This window comes from Thunnus thynnus, chromosome 5 (genome assembly GCF_963924715.1).
Source record: "Thunnus thynnus chromosome 5, fThuThy2.1, whole genome shotgun sequence".
Lineage (NCBI taxonomy): Eukaryota > Metazoa > Chordata > Actinopteri > Scombriformes > Scombridae > Thunnus > Thunnus thynnus.
The window spans coordinates 9653191-9680087 of record NC_089521.1 but is presented as its reverse complement, the minus strand read 5'-3'; the positions used below and the strand labels follow the sequence as shown (position 1 = coordinate 9680087).

General features: G+C 39.9%; 1 protein-coding gene across 1 annotated transcript in view; it reads right to left on the bottom strand.

Annotated features, from left to right (window-relative positions):
* The window catches only part of si:dkey-246g23.2 (solute carrier family 66 member 2), a 55333-nt gene that overhangs the window by 14464 nt on the left and 13972 nt on the right, over positions 1–26897 (bottom strand). Inside the window, exon 4 of the mRNA XM_067589074.1 lies at positions 9283–9499. Coding sequence (XP_067445175.1) covers positions 9283–9499 — 217 coding nt within the window. The remainder of the gene's footprint in view (positions 1–9282; positions 9500–26897) is intronic.

The window sequence follows — 26897 nt, the reverse complement described above, 5'->3', positions numbered from 1 at the left end:
ACAGAGCACCTTTTATTTGTTGCCAATTAAGGCAGTTTTAAGACTTGTTAGACACCACTGTGAAATTTTTTAGGACAACCAGCTTGAGGTAAAACTAATGTCATTATATTGTATCTTTTATGTAGTATGTAGTATATATCTTTCTACGGTATAAATCTGCAGCTGTGGATGATCAGTGGCGTCTTCCCTCTTTCATTTGGAGATCTGTTCCTAAAACTAAGTCAAATCTGCACAAATCTCAAGTGAGTTTTAGCTTATTCAATCTCATTTACATTAAAGAAAACTTGTCAGAATTAAACAGCAGAGCACAGACTGGATTATTTGTACAAACATGGTTCCAAATGCATGAATAAGTTTCATGATGCTATTTCATACTTTTTATGTTCACTTGGGAAATAGGAATAATAAATTCACACGGCAAAAACACCCAAAATGGCACTTCTCCAAATCCCTGCCATGTATAAATAAAAGAAAATGGATGGTCTCACAAGAAAATCTCCAGTCTTGTTTTGCCCCTGGGACAGTCAGAACTGAATGGCTTTGATTGCGTTCACTATACCCTATAGTTTATATATATATTATTATACGTGCTTTGCTTACACACCATACTATCTAAGCATCGAATTATTGCACACTATCATGCATGCATACGTGTACACATATTACACATAAAGGACTAATGCCTGAATGTTCACTGGCTGCTTCAGGCTGTGAGCCTATGAGAAGAAAATGAATGTGAGAAATAAATAAACAGGTTTATAGAGAAAATCCAGTGATATTACCAGACTGTATTAAAATGACTAAACCTGTAAATCTGTATATCACACTTCACAGCTGCTGTGAAGACTTGACTGCATTTACTTGCACAGGAATATGTCAAAAGCACTCAGCATATTCAAGGTTTACGTTCATGAGCTGCCACATATAAACATCATGGTTTATATGTTGAAAGTACAGCTAAAACTAATGATAGGTATATATTAATTTGATTTATATTTTTCTATTAAGTCTATAAAATGTGAAAAAAATAGCAACAACACATTTTTTAGCTCAGAAGTAGTTCTGTTGCACCACAGAGCATCTTTCCTATATTGCCCTTAACAGCACTGTCAGCCAAGAGGAAGCAAGCCAGCTTTTGGTTCACTGGTTGTTTTACTAAAACATAAATAAAAAAGACCAATGATTCAACCTGAAAACCTGAGGTTTGAATCTGGGGCTCCTCCGATGATGGTTCAAACCATCAACTTTTATGGGTGTTTTCAAACTGTGAATGCTCAGTTTGTTGAAGGTAGGAGAGCACATAACTACTCAAAGGTACTTTGACATAGCCACTGTTCTCACACTCACCATCCACATGTGGGCCCTTTTGGGACACAACTCTGGATCATAGGTCACAAAGTGCTTAGAGGTCAGCACAATGTCTGCATCACATCCTCCAGGGCCAGACTGTAAAGGTACTGACCCTTGGTTTGAAATGGCCTCAAGCTAATGGGCGCCTCAAGCGAAACGTGAAAGCACCATTAGGATGGCATTGAAGGGACATCGTAATTGGACCACTATTAACATTTGGAGGGTGTTACCCAGAACTGTGAGCTAGAAACAAGATGCTAGCTGTGAAGGTGTGGGAGAAAGAGAGTGATAAAGAGAGGTAGCTGAATACACACACACACACACACACACACACACACACACACACACAAACACACAGAAATGGAGCAGGTGTTTTATACATGTATTTTATTCTTTTTGCTGGACTCAGTTGTATGTAGGTAGTTTGGCTTCTCTTGTTACATTCTTGACAATAAAGAGCAGTAAAGTGAATTGAGAGAAGCAGAGAAAATTAAAAGCAGAGGAATTTTGTTAAGAAAGAGAACGAACAGAGGTAAGAGTCTCTTGAGAAGGGAAGCACTACTGTATATGTCTGCATACTTTTATGTCAGTGTGACAGAAAGACTGCCCCCGTCCATGTCCCCTCCAGTGTCACTGAGTGACATTGTGAAGGTTGGCAGCTTTGGTGCAGGGCTGGGAGAGGAGGCAAAATAGATAAAGTTTAATGAGAGGGAAGAGAAAAACAGGCGGCCTCCACAGGCAGCCGAGCAGAGAGTGCAGAGCAATCACTCACACACACACCAACACATTGTTGTTTATATAAACAAATCACAACTTTACCAGTCAATTATAGCTTCCACCTGAGTAATGAGTGTTTTTAAATGCCAAGCAGATGACAGCATCACTCAGCGACCAAACACTGTCAAATCAAAACCTGGCATCTCCATAAAGCCAGTGTTTAATGAATGACTTAACAGCTTAACGCTCTGATTGAACCGTGAGCAATACTCATTTTCATAGTTAATAAAGTTATATGAGGTCATGAAAATAACCTGGAGGGCTGAATGTGCAAAATAGTAAATTCACGCAGTAATTAAGTTTTCACACTTGCAGTTTGGTTCACACAAAAGAAGCTCTGGTAGGTTTTGTGTTCACACTGACTTTGAACAAACAAAGAGGTGTAAACATGAAGTCACATGGACTGAGCTCATTCTTTGGACAGCTCTGGTGAGCTGGTGGTGCCATCCTGCATCATCAGTGCAACATGGATCCACAGGAAAAAAAAAATCCAAGCTTGTTCTGGTGTCACAAAGAGTTCACTTAGAAATAACAGATGATTGGTAAATTGATTAACTTGCAACAAGCATAGTTAAGAGTTACAGTTGCAGTCTCATAGTTGAGACTGCAACAGGGCTTCATATGCCATAAATAATACTGGGGAGGTAGAAAAAAGACAAGAGGTGTACTTCTATAGTAACATCAGGGGGATAGCTGCTTACTTTTCATAGAGGAACTGCCAAAATACATGGAGGACACAAGTTCAGCACACCTCTGTTTTCAATGGATATATCAATGTGCATATGTGTCATCATGGTTATCAAATTATTTTGCACAATCACATAAATATTTACATAACTATTTTGCGTACTACATTGTTTAGGGGATTATTCCCTTGACAGTTTCCATGATCAGAACATGGATTGAGTACATTTTAAGGTAAGGTAGTTTAAAAGAGTTTAAGGGCCTTTTCAAACCTTCCTTGTTTAGTCTGGTTGAATTGGACTCTAGTTTGTTTTCCCCCTCGGTGTAATTTGTTTGGGCAGATCTAAACACAGTAATCATACTACGGTGTAGACCAAAACACACCAAGTCCCTCTGAGGAAGTGGTCTGGGTCTGGTCCCTAGACGTACTCTGCATGTTTGAGCTAAATAGCTCCTGTAGCCAGGTGCACTTTGCATGCAGATGAGCGAAACAACAGTTGCTAGCAGCTAACCGGGGAGTGAATCGACCTGGACTAGCGCAACAAAGTACGCTGCATTTGGCCAGAGGACCTTCTTCAGGAATTCTTCCTGTTTACGCTCCTTCTCCCGCCCTAGACACAATTAACCAATGAGTGGAGTAACGTTCTCACGAGGCATTTAGTGATGCATTTTGGTTCCGATGAATTTTTTCTGTGTGAAAAGAAATCGAAAAAACATGAAGTGCACCAACTCATTCACTAATTCAGACCACAGCAAACAAACTATGCCCTAAATGATAGCTTTTACACCAGCCTAAAGGAACCAAACCAAATGGGCAAACCAGCTAGACTGCACCAAACAGCTTAGGTGTGACAACACCAGAGAGCACCAGTAATGAAAAGGGATTGAAAATAAAGGGTTCTCCCTCTTTGATATATATCCTCTCATCTCTCAAATCTACTGTACATTCCCTCATACACACACGTTTATTTCTACGCCTCATCCAGTTTTGCCTTTTCTTTCCTTTCCTTTCTCCCTCTGTTTCTACAATTGTATCTTTCCATTACCACTCTGTGCTTTCCTCAATTTCCCAGGAGCAGTGGTATGTGTGTGAAAGTGTGCGCACACATGCACGAATACAAAGCGTCGATAGTGACCAGGCAGCATAATAAGCGACTGAACGGGCCTGTGTGTGTGTGTGCATGTATGTGAGACTCCCTCTGTAACTCTTTGCTTTTCCACAACATGCATCATTTGGGTGACCTGGAAAAGGTGAGCCATCCTTAGTGTAACACATCCATACAGTCACCATCATGCCTCAGTAATAGGACTCATGGGAATCTGACTGCACAACAACAAGTAACTGTTTCACATGGGATAACATGAGAGGAAGTGCAGACCATGTGCTGCATCATCATATCTGGAGAACAGTTTGCTCAAGCTTAACTGAGCAAATGGGAGAATCTTTAAGTACACATGATGAGGGTCAAAGGATGTGGAACCTATTATACACGAAAGGACAGAACTGCTGAGTGGGCTGTTTCAAGCCAGCAGGGTCATTTGTGCAATTAGACCGTTGAGAATGATAGTAACAATGGAATATTTTCAAGTTGAAATTACAGTATTTTCTGGAACAAGTCATTTAGCATTGTAAAGTATTCTATAATAACTTTGTTTTGTTGTATTCACAGAAATCATAAAGAAGAGTTGAAATAGAATAAGATCTGTTTTGACTTTTGATCTTATGATTATGATGCTTCTATCACTCTAATGCAAGGCCAAGATAAACAAAATGCTTAGGAGGGAACAATTATTTTTTGTTATAAGAAAACATTTAGTTATTAGTTATTAGTTATCTCACTGACCAAACACTATGTTTTCAGTCATCTGTTAATATTTTCCCCAGATAATTAATGAGCAAGAGGCTCTCAAAGTTTTTGGGAGCTGATATCATATTATTGAGACTGCAAGGACTTTTCCATAGATCTGAGTTGTGCAAATTGATATTCCTAACTTATTCATCAGTCATCTCTGGGACTTAATGTAGCATTATTGCGTATTTAATCTCTGGCGTGATATTCACTCTGAGCTGGAAGGGTGCTTACAGGAAGTGCAAGCCCAGATGTACACCCTGAGGACACTTCATGTGAAATGGGGCGTACTTTCCAGATAGAAGCTTTTGCCATTCAAACAGCAAATCACCTACAGTGCAGCATCTTTCATTACACAACTGCTTTACATGAAAACTTCAAAACTAAAGGTAAACATGTAATTATGGATAAATGTTTGAAATTAGGTAAAGTATGTGCAGACTTGACATGATTTTTTTCCCTCTGTGTGTGTTTCAGTGTAAAATATACTGTTACGGTTAATCCAAAGAAAAATGGAGGGGTAGAGAGACAGAAGGGAACTTGAAGCAGAACTGCAGACAGTATGTGGAGAATATATACAGTAGATGACATCTCTGTCACTTGTCTGCAGTGAAAAAGACTGTCTCTCAAGGGAAAAGCATGCATCATGAATCAAGGCCCTTTGCACCTTCTCTTTTTATTTATGTCATCAAGTGTACACTATTTCTATGGTATGCGTTTGCTTTGGGGAATTGGCAAAAAACAAATATGCAGTGAACAGGGACAGAAAATCACTGACAGAAAAGTCTCAGTCTATGCAACACAGCCAGGGTGTCTATTACAGCATGGATGACTTCTCATTTCAAAGGTAAAAACATTGGAGTTGATATGATTAGTACATTAATCTATGAGTTGATTGGCAGAAAAATAACCTGTATTTTAATAATTGATTAATCCCTCTCAAGATGAATTATAATGACTTTTCATCTAGTGCCATCATCAGCTCAAAACCTTTTTTATGGCCAAAACTTTGGTTTATGACCACATACTTGCAAAACAAATGACATTCCCTCAGCTATACTTGGTAAACATTATACCTGCTAAACATTAGCATTGTCACTGTGAGCATGTTAGGATGTTGACATCAGCATTTAACTCAAAGCACCACTGAGCACTGCCAAAGTAGAGCCTCACAAATCTGCTAACATGGCTGTTTACTCTTATTTTTGTTAAAGTAGAAACTTGTCATGTGTGAAAGTAAACTTAATATTTTTAGATTTTCGACTGTTAGTCGGACAAAATCAGCAATTTAATGACATCTCCTTGAGCTTTAGGACATTGTGATGGACATTTTCTACTATTTCCTCATTAACTAAGAAAATAATCAACATATTAATCAATAATAAAATTAATATTTAGTTACAGCCATGGATGTATTGAGGAGAACTAGATACCAAGTTCAAAGATGGTGCACATTCATTCCTATGAAAGTTGCTCAGTGCTGCATGAAGCCATAAAAGTCAGCCGTGCTTTCGCCATGCTTCCGTGTTTTTGGGCCCATAGAGCATGCGCACCTTCTCCGGCACATCCGAGACTTCCGCTGGCTGAGTAGGCTGACTTCCAGTTGGCTCCTTGTTAACTTGAATGGGAATGAAATAATTTGACAATGCTGCTCTTTTATACTTTCCAGATGTTACTGGGCCAAATGGATGAAATTCTGATAATAAAACGAGAAATTTTGCAGGGGTTGTGACAATGTATTCATTGTTTTACAGCCGCTCTTTTTCCAATTATTATGTATGGGAAAAATGCTTTTTGGGCCAGTGTGCATCACGTGATGGACCCAGAAGTTGTAATTACACTTTTTGGCCACATTGGCCAAATTGGCTTCACAGCCTGGTGCCATTCCTCAGGGCTTGGTTACAGCATAAATAATATATACATCTGTCATTGTGTATTTGTGTAAGAAGACATTTCGAGACTACTCAAAATATGATAAACAAAACCACTTCCAACTCAAGGAAAAGTATACAAGATTCTATTTTTAGACTCCCATCTCATCATATTCCCCTGATATGCACGTTAACTTGCATCAGACTTCTATACTTACTTACTTATACCTGAATATCTAATGATCACCAATGATGGTGGTTGTGTCCTAGAGAGAAAAAGTAAATATTTTGTTTTGTCTCTACAGGCTTTTTTCAGAGATGGGTGATCAGCAGAGCATGTAACTACGCACGCACACACACACACACACACACACACACACACACACACACACACAGACACACACACACACAAACACACTGTATGCATGGTTTTTGCACTGATGACAGACAAGAGACATAATGAGGAAATAATGATCATAATTAGTATGAGGTTCTGTGCCATTAGGGGCGTAATTGATCTTTAAGTCCTCTATCTGAGAGGCTAATCAGTATACACATTGACCTTTGCACACTCTGACATACTCTTAACAGAAAAAACATTCAGAATGCGAGCAAAGGCTTTTGTCTGCCCCACCCCCTCTTCAACCTTTTCCAACTCTCTCGATTCAAGGTGACCTTGAATTTAATGTGAATACTGCCTAAACATTAAAATGTGGCATGTAAAACTACTATTAAGAATGTTTCCTGGAAGGGATCTGTTGATTCCTTCAACTGATTTTAGATTATTATTATTTGAAAGAAGAGGGCAGATGGGTTATTTTAGTGTATTATCTGCATCTTTTTCTACTTTTTATGGCCCAAGTTCTCTGCTATAGGTTCAGTCTAAACATGAAAGCTAATTCAATGTGACACTGTTCATCATTATTCATTGCAATTCAGTGGGTGGAGATCTCCATCTCCATCTCCACCCAGGAGACTGGCAACACTACAAGTATGATCCCGACCAATCATCATTCATGACCTTGCACAGGATCATAGGTTGTCAATCATGGCTACAGAAGTGCTATGTGTGACACTGGCAGTCTTGTGTTCCAAAAAGAAAAAGAAAAGAAAGAAAAAACAATTGCGGACCCACTCTTGGGTGTCACGAAAAGGACAGTAAGGGCTGTCCATCCTTCGAAGACAACTTGAGGTACCAATGTGTTAACATGTCAAGAACATTACATAAATGTCGCTAGCTACCAGGTTTACTGTATGTAAACAGAAGGTCTCATGGAGGGAAAAATCATTGGGTTTTGGACACAGAGATGAGCCGCTGCTCTCTCCACTGTCTGTGACAATAAATGCGGCTCAGCTTGGCTGGACAGCAGCTGGACAGCTTTGACTTTCTGTGATGGTGTTTACATATGTGTGCCAGAGAAAATTCTGACATGCTAGACTTTTTGTCGGGGTGTCATGGGACGTCCCTGATGCCACACAACTGTTCTTCAATTCTGTCACACTACAAGGCCTTTTGGTCGTTTTCCAACATTCATTTTAACATTTTTGAAATTTGTCAGCGAAGACAAAATCGGGCTGAATTTATGTAGTCTGATCCAGGCATCAGGCTTTTGCCAGACGTAGATCTGACACATTCTGCACCAAACACATACTGCATTTATGAAACAGTTGCACCAGGCTGGAATCCCAATTTGCACGTTATTTGTTCAAGTGTTTGCAAGGTGTGCCTCTCTCCTCACTGCATATGCATTTAATGGAGGACCACTCAAAGAATAGAGGGAGTTATGTTGACAGAATTTGATCACGTGTTCTGCTGAATTTGAGGAAATTTAGTTTTGCGGGGAAAATTCTCCACCTCTGGAGACCAAGTGTAAACACAGCGCAGATGAGATTTAGAAAAGCCACAGGGAAGGTTGGAGTGGGGAAAAGAAACATAAATTAAATATAGGCTTATATATAACTAAAAACTGATCATTAGAAAGAAAATTGAGGAAAAAAGGCTATTAATAATGAACACAGTCTGATTACTGTAACACAAAGTATTAATGGATTGGTTTGTGTGCATCAAACTGTATTGCTACAGACAGATGCAACTAAACTTCTCTCTCTCTCTCTCCACCTGTTGCGTTGTTTTGTGTATATTATATGTGTCTTTTATCACTTCATATCCTTCTTGTTTTACATGAAAGTGTTTATTGCCACGAAATGTTTTCATATGTACGTATATGCTGAAGATTATAAACTCATCATTTTATGAGTAATATTTTCAGTAATGGCCTGACAGTTTTTCTTAGGTGGTGTTGAACTGCATCCAAAGTAAAGGTTTTATGATCAAGATCAGTACATTTTAATTTATTTTAAGAGCTTAGTGATTGCTGACTGAAAGTTGACTGTGTGACTGTGGGACTGTGTGTGCACGCTGTCTTCAGGCGCTGAATAGACGTAGATAAAAACCACAGTGCAAATTTGCACAACCTCATTGTCTTAGTAAATCTGGCCCTCGGTTTCTTGGTTTATCCAAATGTTGATTCACTGATTTTTTGTGTAGCCTCTAATGATTATAAATTACCTTATTAGCATATTTATTTCTTGGGAATATAAATTACTTGCACTCCCTGGACACTAAGGTTAATGAGAGCACACCGTGGGATGGTGAGCAATATTTAAATCTTGAGGGAGTGTGTTTCTGGATGACAGTGCAAGTGGTGAGTTTTCTGCAAAACTTTGTTTGACCTCAGAATGTGCTGTACCTCATGCCTTTGGTGGAGCGGTTGTGGAAGTTTTGCAGTAGCTGCGGGAGGCCCAGCATGGCCTCAAACATCACGGCCAGGGAGCCCAGCGTCTCCACAAACACAGCAGAGTCCAGCAGCAGCAGGGTAACTACCGCACACAGCACAGTGAAGCCAAAACAGAAGAGCAGGTAATCCTCGAATGCACTCCACTTCCAGAAGTAGCGAAAGTCCAAGTCTAGTTGAGGGGAGAGAAGAATAAAGCACAAACAGAGAAACAATTTAACTTGTACTCTAACTTGTCATCGGTATTGTTTTAGTCAGACTAAGTTATATGAGGAGCGAGGAAGGAACGTGAAGTTTGGGAAGAAGTGTGGGAGGATTAAAAGGAAAGAAAACTGACATAAGAGCCTGAGGAGATGATCAAACAAAGGAGCAGAATAAGAATGAGGAAGTGTGTGTGTGTGTAGTGTGTGAAGTGTGAGAACGTGGTTACAGTATGTGCAGATGGCAACAGAAGAGCAATAGTGACAGGCAGAGATTGAAAGCGGCAAGAGCGATATTGCGGGAAAGGAGGGAGGAAGACAGAGCAGGAATGAGAGTGTTTCATTAAAGGATGCATAGAAATTCTGCAAAGACAGCACTCCTAAATCAATACTGTGCACATGCATAAGTGAATGGAACAAAGATAAATGAGATACTCGAAAGCTTTTACATTTCTATTACTTTGGAATAACCTGGCCTTTGGTGAGGCCAGACTATACATTTAGACAGTTTATTACCTTTGGCTTAAAGCTATCTTTCCACTAGCAAAACCCTATTTATCATGTGTGGCTTTCAAAACTCACTGATTAATGCAAAGATCACCACTGTCTAAAGCTGTTGTTTATTCTCGAAAACATCTACTCATCTTGAATGGAGGAGTTGGCCGGCACCAGTGACTGAGAAAAACAGTCAGAGTGTGATTTTGAATTTTTTGAAATTTTCAACCTTTAAATAATCACAGCAGTGTAGCTACAAAAAAGATATAAAGCTTCTTCCATTGGCTATAAAGGGAGTTCACAGCTCAGGACGCTGGTTCAGGAGCTGCCAAGAAAAGCTTATGAAAGGAAACATTAAACCTACTACATCTACATTCCTGTCACCATCAACCATCTACTCAATGGACCATAATGTGAGATGATCAACGATCTCTCATTGCTTATGTATGACCATGGAGTTGTGGAAAACCAGCTGACATCAGCTAAGGGGGATTGATGGCTAAATAAGAGCACATTAGTTAGCGTGGGGACTCAAGTGTGACACTGCATACAGCGAAGCTCCTGGCTTCTCTATGTGCTGCTGTTACCTTTCACACTTCAGACTATACAGGCTGTGCAAAAATATGTACATTTGCATGTCTGGGGATGTCCTTGAATTTCTATATAGATAGGAGGCAAATGAGACAGCACATTGAGATAAGAAAAATGATGATAAGAAAATCATCTTGAATGTGGCAGTTTTAAGGCTGCAGCAATTTTTTTCATTGATTAACCTGTCAATTATTTAGTCAGATTACCAGTTTAATCAATAAAATGTCACAAAATGCTGCATCCCATATGGTAATGGTCTCTGGGGCAAAATTACCAACAAAAAGTCCAAATATCTCAGTAAGTTGTTGTGTAGACCTTCAGTTAAGATTTTGATGTTGCCAATGTCAAGAATTAACTTTCATGCTCAGGTACGTCATGGTTTCCTCCATATCAATGGTGCACCGCTGCAGAATTATGAGCGCTACTGCTAAAATTTCACATGATCATTAATATCAATGGGCTACTAATGATGTTCACTCACACATGATAAAACCCTACGTAATTGTGGAATTGTGAGTTTGAGTCATCAACTAGTGCAGAATCCTAGAATCCTCCCTCCCCTCATTCTTCATCTATGTGAAAGGTACTGTTATAAGAGTAGTGTAACTCCTTTAGCGCAGTGCGTAATATGTGTGGTTGAGCAAGAAGAGCAAGCAGAAGAAAAGTGACAGTGGATAATGTACAGTACAGGCTACAGTGTGTCAGTTAATTAATGTTGTAGCTTCTCAAGACCAAGAAAAGTCTTGTCTGTTGTTTCCACAACCGTTGCAAATGTGAAGGGGGTTAGACCCGAAGTTAGCGACAATGGGTTAGTCTAACCGGACCAGGCTCACTTAAACCAGCAGTATTCAAGCCTACTTTTTCATTGTGGTCAGTCACAACTCCTCTCAGCACTGAAAGAGGAGTGTTTTAAGTGCTTCTCTATCTAAAAGGAGATTTATCTGTTTCAATCATCATGTGTGTACTGTACACACATGGGCACACAAAATATTAAGTAAGCATCTATTCAAATTCAAACACACACAAAACCAAGCTGTGGAGTTTCTCATTACACTCCAGTGAGCTGCATCTGCTGTTGCATCCTGGGACAGACTGAGTGAGACATCTTGCAGCGGGTGCAGTATGGCATGTTTGTGGCAAACAGCGAACATGATTAATGGCTTTATTACCGAGAGCCACAAAAGACACATCGCCCACAGCTGATAACAGACATGCGAGGTGGGAGAGGAGAGATATAACAGAACCCACACGCATGCTTCTCAGCCCTCTCACACACATACTACTTGACAAATACTGACTCTCAGGGCGTGACTTATGTCTGTCCTCACAAACTGTGACACTGACGGAGGGCGAAGAGCTGCAGACGGAGAGCCTGGCATACTTTAGCTCCAACACAACTTCAAACCTGAGTCATTACAGCTACTAGCGGCTGGCAGAGGAAAACTGGAGAGCCGGGAGTGGCTTAGAGGCTGCCTTTTATCAGCAACATAAAAGCTCTTTCATTTCCTTTTGAATGAGGCTGAGGTGGTAAAGTATAAACATGCTGACAGCAGCAACAATGAGAGTAATGCTATTTCAGACTACTGTAAACTTTTCAGTGAATGAAGCCTCCAGCTGAGCTACTCACATCTTCATCTCTCGATTCATAACTCAGCTCACCTCTCCCTCTCCTCTCTCTCAGACACCAAAAACATTCTTCTCTTGGCCTCTTACCAAGCAATCCAGTCCATTTTCATATATATACAGCAACACACTTACTTCCCCTCCTCTTCTCCCTGCTCATTCATCTCTCACATATACTGCCTGGTATGTCTACCTGCATAATCAAATTGCCCGGAAGAGTATCATGGTTGGAGAAAGCTATGCATCATTTATGGAGTCATCTCTTTTCTTTTGTCCTCCTCTCATATAATGCATCATCCCCAGCTTCCTTTCCCTGACCTACCACACACACACATACACACATACACACACACACCTGCTTTGTGGCTGCTATCCTGTCACCTCAGCCAGGTGGCCAACCCTTTCCAAACAGCACCCTGTCTGGTGTGTATCAAGGTCAGAGCCACACTTCAAAGATCCCGCAGACTCCGGAGTGCCAGGAGGAGGCAAGGCGCTCTTTCTTCACACAGACTCTTTGTTTACACAAAGCCCATTCAAGATCAAACAATTCAATTACTAAAACGGCTGAGGAAGCGGCCCCGAGGATGTCAATATATGTGTATGAAGTTGCTCTGCGAGAAGGTAAGTCAATCGATTTGTGTATGTGTGTATCTGCTCAGGTGGGTGTCTCAGTAGGTCTTGTACCAGGTGCAGCATTCTCTGTTTCAGTGCTGTAAGACTTGAACAACAGTTCCATACATGCCACTAAGAGGAGGGAGCGGAGGATTAGAGGTGGAGGGAAGGATGGAGGGAGCACGTGAGTGAGTCAGAAGAAGAAGAAGAGTAGCCTTGAGTCAGTCGAGTAGATATATGGAGGCTAAACTCAAGGCATTTCCCATCAGGCCGAGCAGAGACCGCAGTACGGGGCTGAGAGTAGAGACTCCGAGACAGAGACAAGGATAGGACCTGACAGCTAGAGAGCTCCGAGATATGTTGACTCAGCACTGTCAGTCCTGGCTCTCAGCCTGCTCAGTGTATTTTAAGATGTGTGAAAGTTGCTGTTTGACATCTCTTACAGGCTGTCTATCCAGTGCTCCGCTCACTGACTGGTCTAACGTGCCGATACGTGCGGCTTCTTATATGACACAAACTTGTCAGATCATGTTGCTATGGCTATGTCAAACAGGCAAAAGCCCATTTTGTCCATGAATGTGGCTGACAACGTAAAGGACTAACTTCATCCATATCTTAATCTGATCCAGAAGCTCTGGTCAAGAGCCCTCCTGCAGAATCTACCAGCTGAGCATTTTCAGCTTTTTCAGTTCATGAACACAGCTCCATAGAGGATCGACAGGACAGACACACCAGAAAAACTCTCTAATACCCTCTTGTCAAGTTTTAATAGGGACACCACAGGCGCTATGAAATAATTTGGACAGACAGGAAGTCACTGAACCGTTCTGAACTCTCTCTCTCTGACGGGGGGCTTCTTTCTGTGCTGTGGGAGGCAGCAGAAACTTAACTTGGTTCACCGGCAGAACAGGTAAAGACAGACGAGAAAGGCTCCGCTGCACTCTGTGTTTCTTTCATTCTCTGTCAGCTCTCTCGATAATACAAAAGCTTCTAAAATAATGTCCATTCATTAAATTTGTGTAACACACACAGTAACACACACAATTGACTTGCCTTCCCAGTGGATTTACTCCGTTATACCACTTCATATTTATCCTAGGAGTGGAGGAACTTAATTACAAAACTGCCTTCCCTGGTAAAACATTCAGTTAATTTATTAAGGCAGATATTAGCAATACTGACTGAGAATTTCCAAAACTTTCCCACAATTTTTCACAAACTTTGCAAAGACTACTAATCACAAAATCTACAGAATACTCTATTTTAATAATTTATGAAACTTAGCTATGAGCAGAAAACTGAACAATCCACACATTGACAAGTCAAGACAAACCTGAAAAAAGAAAGTGATGACAAGACCAACAATCTCCTCATGATTTCATACATGCCACAGAATTTTTTATATCCCCCTACCCCTCCACATCATCTGCTCCATTTCACTCTGCCTCCCTCCTGCTAATACTGTTTAGCTGCATCCAGGTGGAGAGGAATGTTTAGAGGTGGACGTTGCACGAAGTCAGACCGAACCAACAACGGCACTGTGTGGAGAACAGTTCGGCTCAGGACCAGCCATGCGTTACAGGGGTTATTTGTGTTAACAAGGACTGTTATTTCTACCTGAATTCCCACCTGCTTGGCTGTACACTTTTGAGTCATGTTCACTGGCTGAGCTCAGTCCACAGCTGCTGTCTTCAATCACACAAAAAAGCGAACATCTCAAGACTTACTTGGCTTCTTCAGCTACCAAAAAAAAAGCTCCATGTAAACATCATTTAGCGGAGTCAAACTAACAAAGAAAAGCCTTAACAAGCTGATTAATGGCTTAATTTGCCCCAAAAGCTAACAATAAAATCACTGGAAATGTGCGAGTTGTTACAATGCAGTTTAGTTTAGTCATTTTCACTGAGGAAAGCAGGTCAGTCACTTTACATTTGTTCAGGGTGATCCTTTTTGTGCAGTTTGCTGACAAATTAAATTTTTCATCTCATCTTGCCAGCGTACACACACTATTGGACAAAAATGCCTTCATATACACTCACTCACAAACGTGCTCACATGGGAATCACAATGTCCACTTCAATTATCTTTTCATTTCCAGTAGCTCTGCGTGTGTCTTGTACCACAGGGGAATGGGGCATATTGTAATGGGCTGTACACTGCCTTATGTATCTGAGTTTTGATTTGTTTCTATTGCATTATCTTTTTAGTTTACATATTTAATCCCGTTTTGGATTTGTTGCTTCACTGCCCAATTTTCACAAGTACTTTCTTTATTTTTATGTGCAGTGACTTAACAATATAAATGAAGCTGTAACAGAGGGCCACATTGTTCTATAGTTTCTGACAGCGCTGCAGTGGTCTCTCTTAAGCTCTGTTTGGTCACATCCACAAAAACAAACACAAAAAAAGTCTGCCTGCATCTTTAATGCATATCTATTCATTTGCATAATAGTTTGGGTATTACAAAAGTCATTCATGCGGAAACATCCGAGTAATACATTCATAAGTCAATAGTTTACAGTTGCTTGTTTGAATGTCTAATGGTGAGGCGTTGTCGTCCTTTAAATAGAGGTTCCTCACATGCACTATCAAGAATGTGCTATGAGCTAGAAGGTACAATAAATAGTGACATTAGCACGTTTGCCTTAGCACAATTATTCTATTTACACAGGGTTAAGAGTAGGCATGTCACAATAATTATGTTATCAACTTACGTGATAACATGATTATCAACATTATCATGTCCATATATCGACTTATCGTACGATATATGGACATGACCTTGATCATTTTTGCTGACCTCGATATTGCCCATTGTGTTTACCTATGTGTTTGTCTACAAAGAACGTCACCAACATTTTAGCCAGTATGATGCCAGAATAAACAGCATAACTTTATTATAAATTATGTGTGGTCTATCTATTGGAGGCAAATGATGTGGCTACCTGTTTCAGCAGGTTGTGTCCAGAAGGTTTCAGCGTTTTGATAAATCCAGTTTTCACTCCTGCTGTTAAAATTAATAAAAGAGGAAGGCAGCGAGTGAGACCCCGCTCTTCCTCGCCCTCCACATCACAAACAGATCTCCCACACTCCGCATTAGCAGCTAATAGGCTATTCATGTCACATTGGCTAAGTAAGTAGTCGCCACAATTCCTCGCTGCGCAGTTCCTGTGTGGGGAATGTGCGATGTAATGTCCTTCCTTAAACTGGAAAAAAAAAATCAAACTCTCTCTTAGAGGATTGACTAAGAAATTTTACATTACATGGCAACCTACCCTCTCATATTTTGATAAAGTATCTACAGTTCCCATTGCTTAGAAATGCACTTTCTCATCACTTTGTACCCAGCTGTGTTTCTGTAGTGGCGTCATGTACTTGAATTCTTTCAGATGCTGAACATGTTTAATTATGTTTGCTAGCTACATGTGCTACAAAACACAAATTCATCTGTTAAAAGCGTACCAACTGGGGGGTGTGAGGGTGGGTGGTTTTTATTTTTATTATATTCCTGTTTCCTTTGTTCAACTGTATGTATGTCTGTGTCTCTGCTTGAACAAATATAAATCTGAACCTGTTGGTCCTTTCAGATGCTAATATGATGTGATGTCCCAATAAAACAACAACAAAAAAACAGAAGTTCCTCACAAAAACAGGGGGATCCACCTCTTACAGTGCTCTAACCCCATTTTTTCCACAAGCCTAATTATATAGCATTATTATATACAAACTGTTTGCAACATCTTGGCCATGGGTGCATGGGCCATGGTGAGCTTAGATTTTTCACTTGCTGAACTTGCACTTGCACTTGCTTGTGCACCAATTATTCCATCCAGTTTGGAGTTTATTAAAAGACCTAAGAGACTGGGGGCATAGTAGGTTTGAACTACTACTGCTGCTGTAAAAATAAGGATCATTACAATCACATTTCATCATATTTTTAATACATGATATATATATAGATATATTGATAACATTTAACAAGTTCTTCAATAATTTCACAATTTACTGCTTCATGTATATATATTTTTGTTTATTTGTTTATTTGTATCTCTTTTAGCTCAAGGCTAATCTCCCAAGAGTCCGTCTTAAAGTCATTACCAATAAAGTAATTACCATGTATAAACTAAGTGTTGGTATTTAATGTACACAGTATATTGTTTTTCACTCATATGATAATTTACTCATATGATTACTTGATAATTCCTTTACCTCTTGTTTACTGCATGTTTTGACAGCTAATTAGAAAAACAATGAAGGAAGAGAGAGAAAGATGAAATCATAAAAAAAATATTTTATCAATGGTGTGATTGGCTCACAGCAAATAATCTTTCATCACTTTTTCCTCCTAGTTTCTGCTGCAATAGCACTTCTGAAAGCAGGCTGCTTTGACCTTGCTAGTGAACCATGACTGTGTTTTTTCACCACTGATTGCTTCCTCACTGAGTGTATGTGTGTGTTCTCTTGAGCCTCTTGACCCTGACAAGGCTTAACTAATGAGCTCTTTTGGCATTAACAACCCGAAACAACAATTCGGTGACCGCTTGACCTCTGTTATGTACTAATGGATTCCATACCCGTTTCATAAAGGAATAACCCCAGGACACTAAAGTGCTCAATATCAAAGTCAGAGTATACACTCCTTCACTGACAGGGACTGAACAACCTACACATTATATAATGTGAAAGGAGACACTTCTGTGCTGTACTTTTGTTAATGGATAGATAGAGACAGACAGAGAAAAAGAGAGGAGAGAGAGCGAGGAACAAACGTTTGATGGTGGAGACGAAGATTGATGGCCTACTCCTGTGCTGGTTTTGTGTATATACTAACAGAATACCATATGTCAGTCAGTATAGTCAGCACATGACATCTCTGCACCTAACAACATTTTTCCAGCTTCACATCCATTGACAGACATACTGTCTAACCCCCACATCCACCACCACCACCACCACCACTACCCAATCTACCTTTTAACATTCATTCCCGCTCTAGTGCTTCTGTCCCTAAAAGTCATTGGCTGCCGCCTGCAGCTCTGAGATAAATGAGAGTGAGTTAGTCTGCCTCATGTACTCCACATCCCCAAAAAAGACTCCCATTCAGCCAGGTACACTGACCAGCTTTCTGTCATGACCAGGCTGTATGTGTGTACATAAGTGTTTGCGTCTGTGTTGAAATTTGAGTGGGTGTCATTTCATGGGTTCATGTAAGGGTGGGTTATAAACTCAGTAGAATCACATTGTGATTATTGGATCATTTCATGTTATTCTCTTGTTATTCTGCTAATTATAATTTAAAAAATAACTAAATAAGTTGTTAAGGGTTTTGGCTGTGTGTGAAAAGTTCTGTCTGATGTGATTAATAACAGGGGATGACAGCTCATTGTCTTAGATGTTATTATTTTATATGAGTGTGCAAACATTTGCTAAAGCATGATATATACAGTATAATGCTATTAGAAAAAAAAAACATTCTTACATTAATATCATGGTGATTTCAACCATATTACTCATTTCTAGGCTTACATAAATGTCATCACAATAGATTTTTTGCCATCTATGAATGACAGTGGTGGTCTGTCAAACTGTTGGTCAGTCCAAAACAATGGTAAAGACACAGCTATTGGACGGATTGCCATGAAATGTCCCCAGAGGATGAATCCTACTTACTTTATTTATCCCCTTACTTTTCCTCTAACACCAAGTGTCTAAACAACTATTGGGTGGGTTGCCTTGAAATTTTGGACACACATTCATGCCCCCATGAGGATTGATTATCACTTTGATGATCAGGTAAAAACTTCTATTTGTCTGATACTTTGGTTTATAAATGAATACTTGCAAAACTAAGGACATTCCCATCAGCATCACTGTAGTTTAGTTTAGTGCTAATTAGCAAACGTTACAATGCTAACATGTTAAACTATGATGGTGAACATGGTAAAAATTAAATCTGCTAAATATCAACATGTTAGCATTGTCACACTGAGCATGTCAGCATGTTGATGTTAGCATTTAGCTCAAGGTGCTGCTCTGCATAGGTTTGGATAAGCTTAGGTATCAGACATATACACAAGACCCAGGACTTGCAGCAATACAACAGGACCCTCCTAAACCTGATTGGACTGAATATAATTTGGACCCAACTCGGGGCCTGGTCCCAGTTACTAAAAATCAAGGGGATCTGTGAGGACCTCGACTCTCTCCCTCTTTTTTCACTGCATTCCCTCTTTCTAACCTCCTTACAACTCTCTTTCCGCTCTACCTCTCAGTCACAGCACCTCCCCCCTCTCCCTGTGCTTGTCTTCTCCTGCATCTATCCAGCACTGCAACTTCCATTAAGCAGAGAGAATCAGAGATTTAAAAAAAGCCCTTCACTGGCATCGTCCTTCACTTGTCCTGATAGCAGCTGTATAAGTCTGTATATCTTGCCTTGCATGCCAACTAAATCCGTAAATGTCCTAAATCTTTCTGAGATCACACAGGATCGGGTGTGTCTGCAGGTGGTTTTGGCCTTAAAAAACTTCAGCATTCTCTTTGAGGTTTGTTGCTTGTTTAGGATTTGCTGTCGACAGCAAAATAAAAGTTTGAAGAAGAAAGAGCTGTTCTTCTGTTTCATGTGATTTTCAAAGGTTATCTGGCGTGATGCGTAAGCAGATATGTGTTCTTATTATGGGTGCTGTTATCTACAAATCCCAAACACTGGTCTATTTCTATTTCCTGCATCAATGGCATAACAGACACATAATCATAGTAGATCACAAAAAAAAGTTCAATTTTAACCAATTTTTCTTCATACATTTTGATGTGAGAAAATGTAAAGAGTCTGAGAGCTGATTTGACTGTCAGTTGTTAGTAGCCTCACCCCCGTCATGACTCATTTTCAGCAGCAGTGGGGTAATGGCTGCAGCACCGGCAGGAGATTCAGATGAGGCAAAACATCCCTGGCCTCACTTTTATTTTCTCTCTCTCTTTGTGAACAAGCACTTTCAACCAGCTTTGGCAGCTCATGCTGTCAGACTACACTGAGCTCGGGTTGTGAATGCCTGCTTGATAGCAGAACATTACAGCCGCTGCACTGACACTGAGCTGACAGTGAGAAGGAAAGTCCGTCTTTTCAGGCTGTGCTTACGCCCATATTTGTAACTAAGTACAATGCAGCCCTATATGAACAATAACACATTATGTATTGTTCTCACTCTACTCCAGCACGTTGGATTACAGATGAAACAAGAACTATGAGATTGAAGATCTGGCATCCAGTTTTAAGAGTGTTCATGTACATACTGGTTTAACATTTTTATAGATAATCCTCCATTTTTAGGACAATGCAGCGAGACAATGAAGTGCTCAGCTGTCATGTCCTGGAACTTACAACATACATATGTATATAAAGATCTAAATGTTCAGCCACACCTGCTTTGTCTCATATTCCAAATGTTCAAGCACTGCTCATGTGTGGCAGCATTTTGCATTAAATGAGCCATCATGTACATGTACATCCATGTATACACAGAGGAGTGATGCTGGTCAGTTATGAGCTTGTTAAACACAGCCTGGCTGCCAACTGTCATTCTCATAAAGTAAAAACACGTTTTTTGCCGCTCTGATTATAGCAGACATTAAAGGGTTCTGAAGGGCTGAAATGTCGGAAAGTGCTGGTGTAGTGGACCATGGAGCTGTGTGTCTTAAGTGTGATAACTGGTGAAGCCGAAAGCGCTGTGCTGCAGTGACCTTGGTCCTGAGGATGAAGGAGTTGATGAAAGGAGAGGGTGGAACTGAAGAGCTGAAGCGTCACTGGAGTGCTCCACCCTTCTTAACACACGCTGGGAGAGCATGACGGAGACAGAAGACAAGGAGATCAAATTAACTACCCTTAGTCTCTCTCTCATTCTGTCTTGACCTGTTCTATCTCTCTCATATATTCTCTCTCTCTCACATGTCAGTGATGTGGGTATAAATTAAGGTGGGTAAAGGGTGATGTCTGATACTACTTGCGTGCATCATCACTTGTACTTTGAATATATGGTATGTCAAAGATTTTTGGTACTGCAGATTCCATGGATTAACTGGATGCTGTTTGGTTTATGCTTCATTATATATGATGTATATAATGATGTACATATACACAAGGGTGTATAGATGGACTCTTCTCTTTTTCTCCCTGCTTCCTTTATGTTTTAGACAAACCCACACACTCACAGTCAAAGTTAATCCTGGCTGTGTGAAGGTGATGGTCTGATAATAATCAGCTGTTGACCAGATGGAAGAGTCAGGAGGTCCAGATAAGCATCCAACAGCTCGGTGGACTGGACGGGTCCAAACTATTTATTAGGGTCTAGTGGGGCAGACACATTATCAATGAGAGGCTTTCTTCCTATAGAGATAAGCAGGTGTAAATCAAAGATAATGTGACTGGAAAACAAAATCAGGGGGGAGCAGTGTTAGATGCAGGACTATTATTAGCTGCACAACAACAGTGTGTGCCGATAAAGCCTTCCCGATCAAACAACATGACTTTCATGGCAGAGATGATTGTTTGTGATTTGGCATGTCTGTGTGTGAAGTCTAGGCTTTTGCTGAAAGAGGGGTTCACATTTAACATAAATCTGTTGTGTGAGGTTTGTACACTAACAATTCTATTGAACTTTCAACCCAGCCATACAACTGAATATAGCCTGAATACATGAAATTCAATGAATGATTGCAGTTTATTAGACACAGTATAAAGTAATGATAGCCCCAAGCTTGTGTAAATAACATTATGTAATTAATGGGCACATTAGGGCACATGTTGACATTTACTAATGTTATGGATAGAAAGGAACACATGCTAGCGTACATAATGGGCAGTGTTCATAAACCATATTGCTCCCTTCAATCACATCCCTCAGATGTTCCCCACTCATCCCCCTAACATGTACCATGCAGGCTCTAAGCTCTATGCTAGTGTGTTCATAGATATATTCTGACAGTTGAGATGAGAAAGCACTACACTTTCATGGAAAGTAGTGAAATACATGAGACAATATGAGATTAAACAGCTGCAGATGACAGCAGAAAAACAATAAGGACAACGTTTCGTTTGGTCACATTTGAATTTGTATAAATTACACATGTATAAACTTGAGGGAGCCCACTTGCTTGCAAATTTAAGAACTTGGTTAAGTGCAGTATATGTTGTAAATCTTTGTACAATCCTCTGCATCTCCTGCTTAGTCATAGTGCTCCAACTGAGCTCTTAGACAGAATATATAACTGGTAAAAATATGCGATAAATACTTACATGCAAGATTAGAGCTGCTATTTCCCTCACAGCATGTTGTGGGATATAAGGGAATAGTCAGAAGCAGCTTTTAATTATAGTGTGATCTTATGCCAGATATCCGTATCTAACAGAGCAATATGGAGAGAGATAGGAAGAGATGCGTGTTCGGATATCAGTTGGCAAAAACTTTGTTTTCATTTCCAGAACAATGTGGCTGAGGTCTGATTCATTCATCTCTCCCTCGTCCTCCCCCTGATCTAACAGCAGGTGAGGGAGGTGTGTGGAGCCAACAGTCATATGTAGCTCTGTACGGCACTTAACTAAGCCCTGCCTACTTTTTAGTAGTCCAATCAAATGCAAAGGATTTGATTTAAATTCCCCTTGTAACTGCATACTGCTCAAATATTCTGTTTCACTTGGAAATATGTCACAGTACAGAAGCTAAGGACACTCTAATTTCCATTTCACTGGGACTGGGAAACTGTACACAGTACAAAACCACCAATATTTTCATAACTTACACATCACTGCCACTTTACATGCACAAAGCAACATCAGCTTAGTTTTCTGCTTGAGAAATGCATAGAAAATACAGAAGGTGATGCAATAACTGAAAATGTGATCACAAGAATCTTAAGAATTTATTATTTTTATGCAAGACAGATTTCACACACACAAACACAAGTGGCGTATACAGCCACAAACACTTCTACTCTTCTTCCTCAGGGTACAATTATCTCATCACCCAGTCCGAGGCCACAGTAATTAGCAAGGCAGTGCCTCATTAAACGTCATTATTTAGATGGAATGCCCATTGACCTTCCTCAGCATGTAATTGGCTACTTTCCTTTGTTCCCTTCTCCCAGGATGTACGTACGTGTGAGTGTTTACCACCCAAAGATAATGTCCATTGCAGTTTATTGGGACTGCCTCCACCTGTAGCTTTTATTCAACTATAATACAGTGTAGTAGATATGCTGGACAGGGGCTAAGATGTATAAATACAGTATTTTACCATGTGTGGCAAACTACAAAGAATTAAATAAAAATAAATACAAAATCTAACTAGTAAAATGAAAATATTGCTATTTGTTCCCTATGGCATGTGTTTGCAGCAATGTTGGTTTTGAGAAATATGAGTCACTGAGTGGGTACCACCAGTGTTTCTTTGTGTCATTCAGCATTGCAATGTTACATTTTTTATTTTTATTTTACCATGTCTAAACAGTAGAGAGAAATAGAACAATGACTGCCAAACATAATGGCTGCCAAATCAAAATGCTGATTAGATCAGACTGGGTTTATTTTCAATACATTTAGCTGTCAATTTGAATCTGTGAAATGTGGGCAAATTTGTGTGTTGTTAACTTTGACCAGCAGTAAGTAGAAGCAACTGCCTGTCAATCTGTTGAGCGCGTACTGTATATTCTGCTGATGCTTTATTTGCTTGTTCTGGCTATAGACTTTCATGTAGATCCCACATTCTGCCTCTTTTAAGTTCAAACAACGCACAGTAAATCAAAGATTAAAGTACAATTTGTTTCTCTGATTTTCAGTGTTAGAAGTTTAGTCCAAGGCAATTATTCATTTTTTTGTTTGTTGCCCGACTATGAAAAGAAAATAAGTGTCCATTTTTCCAACTTAAAAACCAAAACAACAACGATAATAATGCTCTACATCATCCAAAAGTTGGAATAAAGGTATATGTGTACACTGTTTGGTACTTTTATCTACTGAGGAGCAACATAGACTTTAATCTAGCTCTGACAAAGAACCGCAGAAGGACCCATCTTTATGTATAATTTTATAAATTAGTTGAAAATCTAAACAATATAATTTTAGCCCAAGATATGACAATAAAGATACACCCCATAATAAAATCTGTCTCTTACACACACAAACAGATAACAGGCACAGAGCCTATTCATAAACACCTTTATGAGTCACTTCAGAATCTGATGGATCATCAGGACCTCACCACTTGTCCCAGACCTGTCTGGACACATCTTCTCACAAATGATGTACCTGTTCCTTTTTCAACTTGACGAAGCTCTGGCTTTCAGTCCTCCTTTTTATACCATGATGATTGAGATGGGAATAGGATCTGAGTATCAGTGAGTGTGCTATGTTGTTGCTGTGTGGTTGCATCAGTGTCCATTTCTTGTTACAGTATAGAGAGAAGAAATGAGATATAGAGAAAGATTTATAGAGTTGGGGGAGGAGGTGGAGGGGTTTAACTGTGTAAAAGAAGAAGAGACAGAGTAGCAGGAGAAGATGAATCAAGTTTAAGAATGACAAACAGAATAAGGGAGGGAGGAGTAGAAGGAGAAAGGGTCGGATGCTGTGATAACTGCTTCTCGGAGGAATATCTTACAATAAGAGGCAGAGAAATGTTTCCTGTAAGAGTTGATGAGACTGATTCAAGTTGAACTCCACATAGATGATACTTACATCAGAATGTTTTTACATTAATCTTAATGAGGGGAACAGGATGTGCATTTAATTGACTTTCTGTACACCTTGTGCTGCTGCAGCCTTTGTTAATCTGATGGTATTCAATTCAGACGTGTGCTGTGTTGGAATTGTTACGGAAATATCACCAGATCTCACCTAGTAAAAAAGCAGAGGTAAACCTTGGCTTTCAGAGTGGACTATTAGTTTGCAGTTTGTTTAAGGGCTCGATACATTACTCTAAACTTAAATAAAATCATTACGTCCAACTGAATTATTTCTCTGTGATTTAACCCTGCAGAATAACAGCAGGGTTTGCAAACTTTCATTTCTTTTGCTTCCAATATGAACAAATAATGATGGAAGCACTGTGGGGTGTCCAGAAAAATATGGCACCCTGTCTTAAATGACTCATGTGGAATTGACTCAGTCAGAATCAATCTAACAGCAGTGATGATTAAAACTTGCTCATAGTCCACTTCAGTTTGACCCTGTTGGTCACAGCCTACATATGTTACATACACAACTTCTAGTTGCTGCAAACTTTGTTGTGAGGATACAACATTGGATGTATTGATTATGTGTTATCATGCAGCAAATGTTGTTTACATCTCTTGCCCTAATTGTTATTCTGATAATTAACCGAGCTGCTTGTTGGATGCCCTGCTTTGGTGGATCTATTTGATCTACAGAAACAGTGGGAGCACCAGAGGGAAAGTTACAACATGACTAACTCTAGACCGCCTGCAAGAGAGACACACTCTAGTACACTCTTACTCTTTTCTCATATTCTGGTCAATCAGTTATGTAGCCAGTTTTAAAACTTTGTCATTGTTTGACTATAGAGATGTGTGGTTTGTGTGTGTGTGTGTGTGTTTGGGTTTGAGGGCAGTCCTGCAGGCACTGCTGTTCTCAGCAAGCACAGTGTGACATGTTGGAGACAAGTCAGAGGAGTCTGCACAAGTTTAGTGTCTCATGGATGATGCAGTGCCCGGGGCATAGCATCACCTCTCCAATTAGGACACTGGAAAAGCAGGCATCCTGCTACATACTCTACTGTACACACAGCTGCAAGTTCAGTTCCTGCACTCCTACAAAATTAATCATCCCAGATTTTTTAGTTTATGGTTAAAAAACTTTCTGTGTGACAAAATGTTTTTATTTCGCAGCTAGTTTGAGTTGTCTCTCAAACTTGTGGGTGGGTCATTAACTTGCCAGGAGGCTTGCCTGACACGAGTAGACTTCATCATGCTACTATAATCCCTGACAGGCTGGATGGTGGAATAAATTTACAAGACATGACATAGGGAGGAACTATGAGAAATAAACTGTGGATTCAGGTCTAGATAAAGAAGTGCCTTATGTAACGGCATGTATATTTAGCCAGTTATTTACTGAAATAAAAAAATAACATTTAAAAAAGTGATAAATCACTTCAGTGTGGCTATTTCCTTTGAGGGAGGGTATGTGTGTCCTTATGTCTGTGTGGAAGAGACAGAGTGTGAGACATAAAGAGTTCTCTTTTAATGAGTGAGCCAGAGGGTTTTAAAGTTTGACTCTACATTCCCTCTAATGGGGTGTGATCAGAGCACAACACGCTGAGCAACAAAGCTGTGAGAGAGTGAAGGGGAAATGGCTGAGGCCGAGCTCATTTCAGTTCAACTCAATGGGGGAATAATTAGCTTAAACCTCACAGGGATCAGTGTTTATCACGCCGCCTCCTTGACATTGTGGAGTCAAGGACTAATGTGCATTAGCCCACCAAGGATCATATGAGGCACTGGACTATTCAGCTCACCCTTTATGCATCTCTGTAGCAGTAATTCATCTGTGATAGCATGCAGTATGTTGCAACTTACACTGAAGCTTTGCAAGGATCTAAAAAGGAGAACATCTACAATCTAGAAGAGGTACAGCTTGTCCATACTCAGCACTTTTGTTGTAAACTACAGTACTTAATGCATTGGAATCATCATTTGTCTTTGTGGTATGATTCTCTTCAGTTTGAACAGCTGGCCTGACAGAAAAGCTGCAAACCTCTAAAACTAACAGATGTCTGGTTACTTTCCTCACTGGAGGTAAAATGGGGTAATGAGAGGAAGAGAAAAAGACATTTCATTTATGCAGATGGGTGACAAATTAAAGGAAGAACCAACATAAAGTGTCTTAGTAAGGTGTTGGGCCATCAGAACAGTTTGAATGCGCCTTGGCACTGATTGTACAAGTCTGTGAATTCTACTGGACGTCATTCTTAAAAAAGGCAATTCCCTCATTTGGTGTTTTGATGATGGAGGGGGAGAGTGCTGTCTAACATGTATATCTAAAGGCAC